Source organism: Denticeps clupeoides, chromosome 12, assembly GCF_900700375.1.
Source record: "Denticeps clupeoides chromosome 12, fDenClu1.1, whole genome shotgun sequence".
NCBI classification, from domain to species: Eukaryota; Metazoa; Chordata; class Actinopteri; order Clupeiformes; family Denticipitidae; genus Denticeps; species Denticeps clupeoides.
In genome coordinates, this window is record NC_041718.1 from 20,372,727 (window position 1) to 20,384,210 (window position 11,484).

Consider the following 11,484-nt stretch of genomic DNA (forward strand, 5'->3'; position numbering starts at 1 on the left):
AAAAACAACCCCTGGGCCCTGCAGGCTGCACCCTGATACCCCCTAACTGGGCTGAAATAACAGACTCTGCGCCCCCTGCTGGACAGAGGCTGCAGCACAGCAACGCTCAGGCAGGCCAGAGCCAGGCCGCCACCTCCTGAGCTCTGGAGGGGCAGGACGCCGCATCCTCGCACCTGATCTTCTCTGCAGTGGGCACCATGACAGGCGCCAGGGAGCACCGTGTGGGGACGGTACCTTAATCAAGGGGACCTCAGTGGCTCGATTACGGGTCCGCTTCCTTACCCGATATTGCCAAAAGCAACATTTTCTATTAATCCCACCCATTTAATTATTTCTATTTTATAATAGTTTTTTATTAAACACCGCATTTGCACACCTTCATCCTACCTGTTACACATATTTTATGTTAAAACATAAAAGTGTAATAATTTGTTATGCAATATTTGCATATTGCATATGCAACATTTGCATATTGGTTCATTGTATAATTGTGTGACATAAATAAAATTTGAATTTAGTCCATCAGTACACTGCCATGTGTTTGAGATTTTTACCCTGTAGATGGTTATGATCATGACTGGCCTATGTTTATTTGAGTTATGGATATTAGTTCAATCTCTTATAAGAAATATATTTCCATTCATCGATGAAAAAACACCATGTGGCTTGTAGATGAGAAGAAGTGAAATATGCCTTTTCTGAAATACCACCTTATGCAATACTTTTATTAGGATAATTATTACTTATTTGACATAATGAAGCAGTCGTGCTACTTTTTCATTTCTTTTGCTAGGTTTTGATCCGGATTGGTACATTCTCACATGATACGCAGTTCACGAGTCCTCTGGGGTCGCGCGGTGGCACAATGGGGTTAAAGGTCACCTCAGGCGAAAATAAGCCGCTTGTCCCATTAGTGTTGCGTGGAAACCGAGGCGCCATTTAGCGCTGTCAGCTCGCATCACGGCGCCGGGTGCAAATCCGGGCCGCCAGCTCCGTTACTCACACCATTAGGTCCGATGGCGCTAATGCACTCCAGCACGGAGTGGTGGCCTTCGCGTCGAGACGAAGATGACAGTTCCAGGCGAAGGCACCGGCTCGTATTGATTGAGGCGCGAGCTTTCGATGAGCCCGCGGCGTCTGGATGGTCCCAGAGCAGGAGTCAGAGGTGCTGACGAGGACTCGGACCTGTCATATTCGTCCACCGCCTCCACCTTTCAAACTCTGAGATTTCTGACTTCAGAATATCCCGGAACTACTGCTGCTCCACGCCCTGCGTGGTCTCGGTTTGTTCTCTTTCTTGCTTTGAACCCTTTTGGACACCTTCACCTTCAGGTGTGAATTATCCATGAAGAAAAAGAGGTTTCTGCTCAGATGTTTCTGGAATTCTGGTGAAATGTTGATCAGGATAACGTCGGGTATCAGGATGTATTGCAACAGCAAGCTCACATCTTCACATGAACGGCCTTCAGACTGGCACATTACCCAAGGCTGGATGTAGAGTCCGAGGTGATACTGGATGTTGATCTGTAAAGCTGATCTGAGGTTGTGGCGTTTCTCTTTCCCTCCAGAAGAGTTCATCATGGACTCCATTTCCAGAATAATGGGAACAAAACCACTCATCATGGTGTGTAAAGCTCAGATCTTCCATTTCCACCTCCGCCTTATCTGCAGCCACTGGCAGACGCCCACAAAGGGGTTTTCTGAGCCGCTAAGTAAGTGACAGAAGCGCAGCGAACAGTCAAGCCATTAGTCTGATAGCATCAGACAAGGAAGGCAATCTGTAAACATGAACCTGGTGGACAGGTCTGCAGTGGAGACCAACCGGCCTCCTGGGGACCTTCCCAGATGCTGTCCTCCAACCTCACTCATCCACCAGGACTGGACGAAGGGGTGGAGGCCGAATTTACGTCTACAGCATTTACCAGACACCCTCAGTCAGTAGTTACAGGGACAGTCCCCCCCTGGAGACGCTCAGGGACACGATGGCAGTATGTGTGAACAAGCCTGTAACTTTGCGGTGTTCAGGTTCATAGGTTTAGTGTGTTGCCCACTACCAGCACCCTCAGATATCTCCAGTTCACGTATTTTTCTGTCCTTTTCATTCATTCTTTTGTTTGTTTCTGCTGTTTGCTTGATAGAACGTTTATTCGCATATTTCACTTCTGATCAGCTGACAGGAAGCACGTCACACAGCCGCGGACAGTGTAATAAGTATTTTATTGCATTTTATAATGCCGTTGTCAATAATTAGTACAGATTACATGCAACTAGAACTACTGTACAGTTTTTTTTTATTGTCTGCGTGGACAGACACAAGAAAGATCAGGTTACAAATACACAGATATATGTGTGTGTTTTTTTATACAGCATGGAGGAAAATGGCAGTGACCGGCATCAACACGTCACCAGGGGTGAAGAACAGGTGGATGGCAGGTCACCATTATTTTAAAACCTTGTCTTTTGTCATTTTTTTTCCTTTATCATCATCATCATCATCGTCTCAAAACCACCTTTTCATGGCCGCCCCCCCCCAGTCTTATTTGAAAGAGAGAATAAAATGAAAACAGGTGAAGTAGGCTGCTGAAAATGTGCACACATTGGCCAGAAGGTATGAGGAGGAGAGTGGAAGTGGGCTGAAGCTCCTCTACAGTCCCTTTCAGCTTCACCTCAAAGCTGTCAATCGCAGGGGGGCGGAGTGAGGGGTCGCTCACCGCGGGTAAAGGTTCATTTGGGATAAAACTCTGGCTGCTCACGACCCCCTTTGGTGGTCAAACAACAAAGTAAGAACTCGAACGGAACAAAAAATGACATGAAAAGAAGGAAAAACTCATTTGGTTTGCTGCTGTGAAAAAGCATCGCAAAATGTCGAGCATGGGCAGAAAAAGGGGGGAAAAAAATGTGGCGTTTGTAGAGAGCCCCCCGATCCGGCGCCATTAAAGCCAACTCGTCCCACCGGGGTGGGGTTTGGGCGACGCCCTCGGCGCTCCGGGTGACAGCGTTGGGATGAAATGCCGAATCGGACCAGCGAGAGTGGGCTACACGTCTTCCGGCGTTTCGTTTGTTCTCTTTTCGTTCGATATTTTTGGAAGTTTTGGTCCTGTCTTGAAGAAGTGTCCTTCTGAGGTATCAATACACAATGAGTACAAGTACTTTTTTAGTTTGTTTTCTTTCTTTTTTTTTTCCATAAAAATGCATAAATGCCGTACAGAGACAAAAAGTATCAAAATAGTCCTAGCTAAGATAAATATACAAACAGGTGTGTTACCTAAACCACTTACCTAACTTTTAATTCTCTTCTTTTTTTCTCTCTTTTGTTGTTTTAAAGATAATACACTTTAAAAAAATTATCGTCCCAGACGTTTTATGAAGAAAACAAACAAACAAACAAAAAAAAAACATTAAAAAAAGGAAAAAAAAACTATTTAACCATGATACCTGCAGCACTTAATATGATAAATACATACACTTTAGCATAAGCAATACAGTATAGGAATCCAAGCTCAAAGCTTTACAACAGCTACACAGGTGCAGAAAAGAAATGGAAGAAAAAGAAAAAGAGAGGAAAACCAACCAAAAAACGTGGAGAAATGCCCTCGAGAGCGAAGCCAAGCTGCAATATACAATAATACATCCTAACAACGAGTGTGTAGAAGAAAGCAACGTGTTCGCGGAGCGGCCGACGTCTCACCAGACACCTTTACCGTTTATGGGCGGACGACTCTCTCTCTTTGGATTTTGCTTATCACTCATTGTGCCCCGATTCGACGTCCAGACAAGGTGTGTGTATTTGCAGTTTCAGAGGCCTGCAAGAATTTATAGTACAGACCTTCTTCCACAACTGTGTTAAAACCAGTTTGCAGGAACTGCTGTGTGTGTGTGTGTGTGTGTGTGTGTTTTGTATTTCTTTCCACAGCCGTCAAAAAAAAAAAAAAAAAAAAAAAGCAATAGTTTGCATTAATTGGAGACGCTGGCCATTCGAGAGCGGCCCGGGCTAATGCATTCAGCCCATCATCGGTTCTGACACGACGCTGACTGGCCCATTGAACATATGCTAATGAGCGGCCGGCTCAATGGCTCTCATTGGCTTAAAGCGGAGCCTGGCCCCTAATTATGTGCACGGAATTAGAGTACGCAATTAAAGCCCTGGCACCGAGGGCCTGTACATAGACACTATGCTAATAGATCACTTAAAGATGGCGAATATGCAATTTGGAACCGACCTTTTAAATATGTTGACCACTTAATGCTCCACAATTAACGGAACTCTGCGTTGGTTTTTTTTTTTTCTTCCAGGAGAGGTAGTCGTCATTTTTTTTTCTGAATGTGAATTTTTTTTTTCTTCTTCTCGTTTTTGTTCCCATTCATGCATGTGAATACAGCATCCCTTCCCACCCTCCTTAATGCAAAAGCAAAACGCGTTTTGGTATTTCTCACCGACGTGTGTGCGCTCGCTCGTTCTCGCCATTCTTTGTATTGTAACCGTCTTTTAAAAGGAGGTAGCATTATTTTTGGTTTTAGATCTTTTTATTTTCCTTTGTATTCAAGAAGTCCCAGACGTTGGTAAAATTAGTTTCTCTGTCACATGCATCTGGTGCAATATCAATAATAATAATGATAATAATACTTAAAAAAAAACTAATAAAATTTTTTTTTTTTGTATTTGACACTTGAAAAGGTTCCTTCTTGACCAAAAATGTTGTGAAGTGCAAAAAGTTGGACTTGGACTGGTTTATCGGAACCCTCTGTGAACACACCCACCTTTTTTTTTTTTGGACATGACATGCATCACACACTACGCTCACAATATTCAAAAACCGATGAAAACACTCGCCAGAACGTTCCACGACTGCGTTGTTCGTAGGAAACCCTTTTTCTTTTTTTTTGGTTCTGACTCTGAAGCATCGATTAGATCCATTTTGTTTTGTGGTGGAGCCCGTAATGGCGCTCTGAGGATTCTGGTGTCACACAGAGTCGTTTTTTCAAGTGCCGTATGAGAAGAAAATAATTATTTGCAATCTGAGTAAGAGGCTTTGCGTGTTCCAAACACTTCCAAACTGCCTGAGCGCGAGAGGAGAGCAATGACCATGAAAGAAAAAAGAAAGAAAAAAAAGAAATTAAGTGCTTTGTCTAAAAATCCTGCTAATACTGAAATGATCGGCATTTTTTGGCGTTTTTTTTTTTTTTTTTTGGGGGGGGGGGTCAGTAAATTGCTCTGGTGAAAAAATACACACACGCTGTATTGAAGCAACCAAATTCTACTCTGCATTTCGTCCTTTGGTTTTTGGAATGCTCTGTACTGTCACGATATGAGGAATAATAATAACAACAATAACCATAGCAATCATAACAATAAAAAAATACTTAAGAAGAGTGTTGTTTTGGCCAGTCTTTCAGAAGGAAAATAATTGTCATAAAAAATAACAAAAAAATGAGGGGTTTTTGGTTTTCTACACATTTCTTTGGTAACCTGTAACAAAAAGCAAATGGGGGAAATGAGCATGAAATAATAAAAAAAATATAATAATAAATTGAATTTGGTATGGCACTGAAGAAATTTCTTATTATGTTCATAGGAGGAAAAAAAATCTATATTTTTTTCAAACTGACACAGTGAACTGCTATATAGTGTAATTATTATTTGTTTGTAATAAATCTAGCATCTAATATGCTGTAATAAGCATCCCTCGACGCTGCTCCAGGTGGAAACTACAGTTTGAGGTATTCTGAGACGGAATTTTTGTTCTTTTTTCTTCTTTTCCTTAAAGCAAAGCTTTGTATCGCAGCTGATATGGAAATAAAAGACAGACAGCAGGAAAGTAAAATATATATAAAAAAAAACAAACAGCAAGGAACAGGAAGTGAGGGTGAAGTGTCTGGGGAAGGTCTGCTGCTTGCCGCTCTTCTTGTTCTAAGTGCTCTTCCCAACGACGAGTGGTAAAACGTGGACGCGGAGGGGAAAACTGGGGAAAACAAGTCAAAACCAACTGTGAAAGACTGAAGAACGTCACAAGGCGCGCCTCCTGAGGGAGACGGGGCAGGTTCCTGTTCCGGAAGTTCCTTTCACTTTTCCTTTTCGGCACAGTGGGAAAAGCGGGGAATTCCTGTTTCCTGGAGTGCGCTGGTCCCGTCAGGAGCCAAAAAGTTCTCCTTTTTCTCCTTTTCACAACTGAGCAGTCAAATGTACCGCTGCCACGCCCACCAGCAGAAAGGACCTCCCCCTTTTACCCCCGCCAAAAAAAAAAAGAAAACATCGATCAGGTCCCCATCCTCAGTCCTCCAGCAGATGGGTTCAGAAGTCACGCTCCAGCCCCGCCCACCCATGGCGACCAGTCCATAGGATCACAGAGGAAATTCTGATTATAAATCATCATCAACGTCCGTCTGTCGGAGCCGAAGCAAAGCAGTGAAGCAGGAAAAAGAAAAGCATGGAGAAGTTTGATATACGAAAGAAAAATCTCTTCCTGTCTGTGTGCATTTCAAAAACACACACACACACACACACACACACCTGTATGTATAATGAACATCGTTAAACAACAACCCTCTGTGGACGCCATGGCAACGGTACGTGTCCATCAACATGGCGGCTGAAAACGCAGGCTCTCGCTGCAGGAGAATGGCTGTAGTCGGCGTCGGGTTCGCGGTGGGAGGGGTAAAACAGAGATGGGCGGGGTCAGTTTGGTGAGCAGATGAGGTCGAACCCTGTTTTGGTTTTGTTCTGACGCAGCTGTCGGTTTCTTGGTCAATTTTCATCTTGTTTTTGATCCGTTTCGCGTCTCCGCAAGAAGGCCGGCGAGAGCTGCAGGCTCCGCCCCCGTCGCCTCGCAGCGGCCAATCTATTCCAGCTCCTCTGTGGGAAGGTCCTCCTCCATGTCCCGCTCCAGGGTTGGGGTGATGGTCGCCATGAGCGACACGGGCCTGCTGTCCTCCTCCAGCTCGGCCGGCTCCTCCTTCACGTGGATTTGGTGTCTGCAGGGACAGAAGGGAATTAAAACCAACGGAATACTGACAACACGTGTGTGTGTGTGTGTGTGTGTGTGTGTGAGTGTGTGTGTGCGCGCGTAATCACCCGTATTGCTGAGGCGACAGGCCGGGGCTGCAGCTGCCGTTGCTGTTGACCTGCTCCACGGTGCTGCTGACGTCATCATGGCCGACGTGGGGCATGTTCAGGCTGGCGGCCGAACTGTTGCTGACCAGGGTGGGGCTGTTCAGGAGACTCAGACTGCTCTCGGCCAGGGCCGCCTGACACACACATCAGCACCGAGAACATCAAACTGCGGAACGTCGCGTAGCCAATCACCAAACAGGGTTCTCAAAACCACACAGGTACTAACAGCATATAAAAATAGGCGCACACACACACACACTCACACACACACACTCACACGCACTGTAAGAGTGGAGCTGCAGTTCCTCGTAATCTGCCACTAGGGGGCTCCTTCACCCTGTAGTTCCACAGCATGAGCTGCACAGACAGCGCCACAGTTCACACCCACACACACACACACACACACACACACACACTACTACTAAATCATGAGAAGTATTTTCAGGCATGGCTAATGTAAGATGTTCTGAACATGGGAACTGCGGGCTACTGAGCTCTGAAGGAGACATCTGACGTCCGCGTCTTATTTAGCGAGAATTAAGTCAGAGTGAGGAGGCGTGTACACACACACACACACACACACACAGTCCCACGCACACTCTGTGTGGTTTTAATGGCCGAGCGGCGCTGTGGAGAGCCGTGGCACCAGTCGCTTCCTCCGCGCTTCCCTGGCGGTGGCCGCGAGGATTTAATGTGAGCCTCATGCCAACGCAAACGGCCATAAAAACACACACACACACACACACACACACCTCTTACCCAGCGGAGCGGGCACTTGGCGCACAGGTCGCACGCGGGTTAACTGCACCAGATGTGTGTAAAAATAAACGTTCCCTTTTTAAAAATTATACATTACGGAGGAATTAAAAACGGGGCCTGGAGGTGTGTGACGCTCAGGTGGGCAGGATGTGCAGGCTTTCTTGGTGACATTAATTAGTAGTCCTGGCCTCCAGACCCGCTGTGTGTACATGTGTGTGTTTCAGGCCACATTTTTCTTCTCTCACATGCACGTGTGTGTGCGTGTGTGTGTGTGTGTGTGACGTGACACTGCAGCTTTAGCTTTTTTGGGTCAGATGCTAATTTTTAGCCTTGACCTTAATTGACAAATTCTGCACACCATAAATCACCAGTGGTCTGCTGCTGTGTGTGTGTATGTGTGTGTGTGTGTGACATGATCTCACCTGGTAGTTGGCGTTGAGGGACCCAAATCCGAGGCCAGAGATCATGTTTTTCACCAGAGTCGGGCTTCTGTACAATCAAACATGCAAATGTTACACTTGAGTCCTCACACACACACACACACACACACACACACACACAGTCTCCAGGCAGTGATCTGCTGGGCTGTAATCTGGTGGGCAGGCCGTCGCCGTGGTAATTTGCCGCGGTTTCTCTAGCAGCGCCGGAGACGGCGTGTAACATCTGTTTGTACAAATGCAAGCAGGCGGGCGCTTTCTACATCTGCTGCCGTCCCCACAAACACACACACACACACACACACACACACACACACACGCGCGAAGAACCCACCCGGTCATCTTTGGTGGTCGCCTCTTTTGGTATTCCACTTCGTCCACAGTCCACACGGCGCCCTTCACATTCTCCACCCGCACAAAACACTTGTGCAGACTCAGGTTGTGGCGCACGGCATTCTGGGATTGAAGCGAGACAGACAGAGGGAGATACGGGGTCATTTCCACCGATAACCACAATTCTCCCCGCAGTCAACAGATTCCACTGGTGACAATGAGGAATAATTAACAGCGCGGTGGCGGCGCGGCGGCGGCGAGGCACTCTAATTAAAATGCTGCCGGAGTGCGGCTATCGCCGCATCTTACCCACAATCCCGCAGCGGCACGCCAACTTCGCCGCACTCGCACACACGCACGCGCCAATTAAGGCCAGACCTCACCGGCGGCCGGCGGCACGACACCGCCACGCCGCCGCGGTGACACGAAAACACACAGGGAAGGCCCCCGCCCCGTCCCGCGCTCGGAATTCCGCTAATCAGCCGCGATCTGGAATAACGGCCTCGGGGGAGGCCGCTCGCTTTTCATCTGCTATTTGTAGTTTGTTCATGGCCAATTTCATTACCAATTTTAATTCCGGTATAATTAAATCCGGTGTGTGTGTGTGTGTGTGTGTTTTTTTTTTTCCTGACGCGCGCGTGCCTCCCCGCCACCCCCGTTTCCAATTCATGAGGGAGGGTCCGCCGGTGCCGGAATCGCTCCTCACCGTAATTACAAGTGCCATAATCAGGCGAAGGCCTCCCCCCCTTTGAATAAATTTCGGCGCGCGGCAGCGGCAATGCTTAGTTTTGCAAATTAGTCTGACCCCAATTTCGGAGCGCCACCGCGCCCGTTCTATTTGCATCCGCGTCCGTGATGAAAGACTAATTCTGCCGGTTAAAACATTAGCGGCAGTTTTAAAGGGGGTCGCGCGCCGCAGACACAAACACACACACACACACACCAAAAAAATGCCTCTGCAGTCGAGACCTGCGACGTCGCAGCCGCCGGCTGACAGGCGGGCCGAGACGAGACGTGTCAAACGGCCGCTTTGGCCCCTTCCACGCGGCCTGTCCATCACTCTTCATTTACCATTTACAATTTTGAGCTTATGGTCCCATACATGTTGAAGTGATACGATGAAACTTCATATACGTACGTTTACGGCATTTACCAGACTTACAATCAGTAGTGACAGGGACAGTCCCCCCCTGGAGACACTTAGTGTCTTGCTCAGGGACACAATGGTAGTAAGTGGGGTTTGAACCTGGGTCTTCTGGTTCATAGGCTAGTGTGTTACCCGCTAGGCCACTACCGCCCTACACAGCAAAGGGTTCGTGAAGAAGCGTACTTCAGTCGCCCTTCTGAAGCGCCTGCCGTAATTTGAAACATCGCGGCTAAATTGTGTGTTATCACTAAATAAAGGTCATTAAAATTGGTGATGAAAATGAACGGCGGGTGTTTGGTTACTGCTGTTATTAATCATCATTTGGAATCATCCTGATTGGCGTGTCCCTGTGGCGTGCTAGTAGCCTAGTGGGTAACACACTCGCCTGTGAACCAGAAGACCCAGGTTCAAACCCCACTTACTACCATCGTGTCCCTGAGCAGGACACTTAACCCTGAGTGTCTACAGCGGGGGGACTGTCCCTGTAACTACTGATTGTAACTCGCTCTGGATAAGGGCGTCTGGTAAATGCTGTAAAAGTAAATGATTGTGGACGTACGGTAACTTTCAAAAACGAGTGTGGTTGTGAGATCAGATTAACGCGGGCTTTTCAATTTCTTCACCAAATTAATTTACAGCATTTACCAGACGCCCTTATCCAGAGCGAGTTGCAGTCAGTAGTTACAGGGACAGTCCCCCCCCGGAGACACTCAGGGTTAAGTGTCTTGCTCAGGGACACGATGGTAGTAAGTGGGGTTTGAACCTGGGTCTTCTGGTTCATAGGCGAGTGTGTTACCCGCTAGGCTGCCACCGCCCATTCATGTCGTGTGATCGTTATGAGGACGCGGTCCCACTAAAACGCACACACTTCTACATTTGTGAGGACCAGGTTCTATGAATGCACAACACGACTTAGGACGTTAATGTCCAGACTTCCCCAGGATGTGAGATTTTCGACGCGGCAGATGAAGGCCGTCAGAGGTCTGCAAGACTTCGACTCTTCAGCGTCTGTCTAAATGAAAGCGCTCCGAGGTGAAATACGGACGCCATTAAGGAGTTGGGAATAGAGGTGTCCCCATTCCGGAGCGTTAACCGCGAGCCGGAAAGGCCTGAGTGTCCAAGTCCTGGCAGGCGGGAGGAAATGGCCACATCCATTACGTGTTAAATTCCATAAAAGTGAAATGAGTTGTTAAAGAGATCCGAGCCTCGGCCCACGTCGCCCATCAACGGCCAGACCCCTCGGAGGGGCCGCGCCGGTTCAGGGCTATTAGCCGCCGGTCCCGGCCTCTCCGGGCTCTGACACTCAAATTAGCGGGAGCGCGCCGCGGAAGTGGGTCGGCACCTGGCCGCGCCGGGGGGGGGCGCAGGCGGGCGGGTGCGAATGCTTAATGGGCACCGGTGCTCCACTTCACTCACACACACACACACACACACACACACACACACACACACACACACACACCTCAGGCTCCAATAAGACAAAGTAAGACTAATGTGTCTCAAAACTGCCAAAAGTGCCTCTGGACCGGATACCGAACGAAATAAATCAACACAACCACCCCCGTCACCCTTTAAAGAGGCGGAGCCAATTAAGAACCGCATCATGTGACAACGTGTGTTCATCCACTGAAACGAGCAATAAAAAATGTGCAAATGCGACTTACTCGCAGTAATATTTTTCAGCCTAACCCCGCTACTAA

General features: G+C 47.6%; 1 protein-coding gene across 2 annotated transcripts in view; it reads right to left on the reverse strand.

Moving 5' to 3' along the window:
- Window positions 1-5,160: 5,160 nt before the first annotated feature.
- Window positions 5,161-11,484, reverse strand: part of foxp4 (forkhead box P4) — a 69,063-nt gene continuing 62,739 nt past the window's right edge. For both annotated transcript variants that reach the window (XM_028998138.1, XM_028998139.1), the window contains 4 exons: window positions 8,639-8,760; window positions 8,290-8,356; window positions 7,070-7,242; window positions 5,161-6,969 (listed from right to left, as the gene is read on the reverse strand). In XM_028998138.1, the coding sequence (XP_028853971.1) occupies window positions 6,837-6,969; window positions 7,070-7,242; window positions 8,290-8,356; window positions 8,639-8,760 (495 nt within the window). In that variant the 3' untranslated portion in view covers window positions 5,161-6,836. The remainder of the gene's footprint in view (window positions 6,970-7,069; window positions 7,243-8,289; window positions 8,357-8,638; window positions 8,761-11,484) is intronic.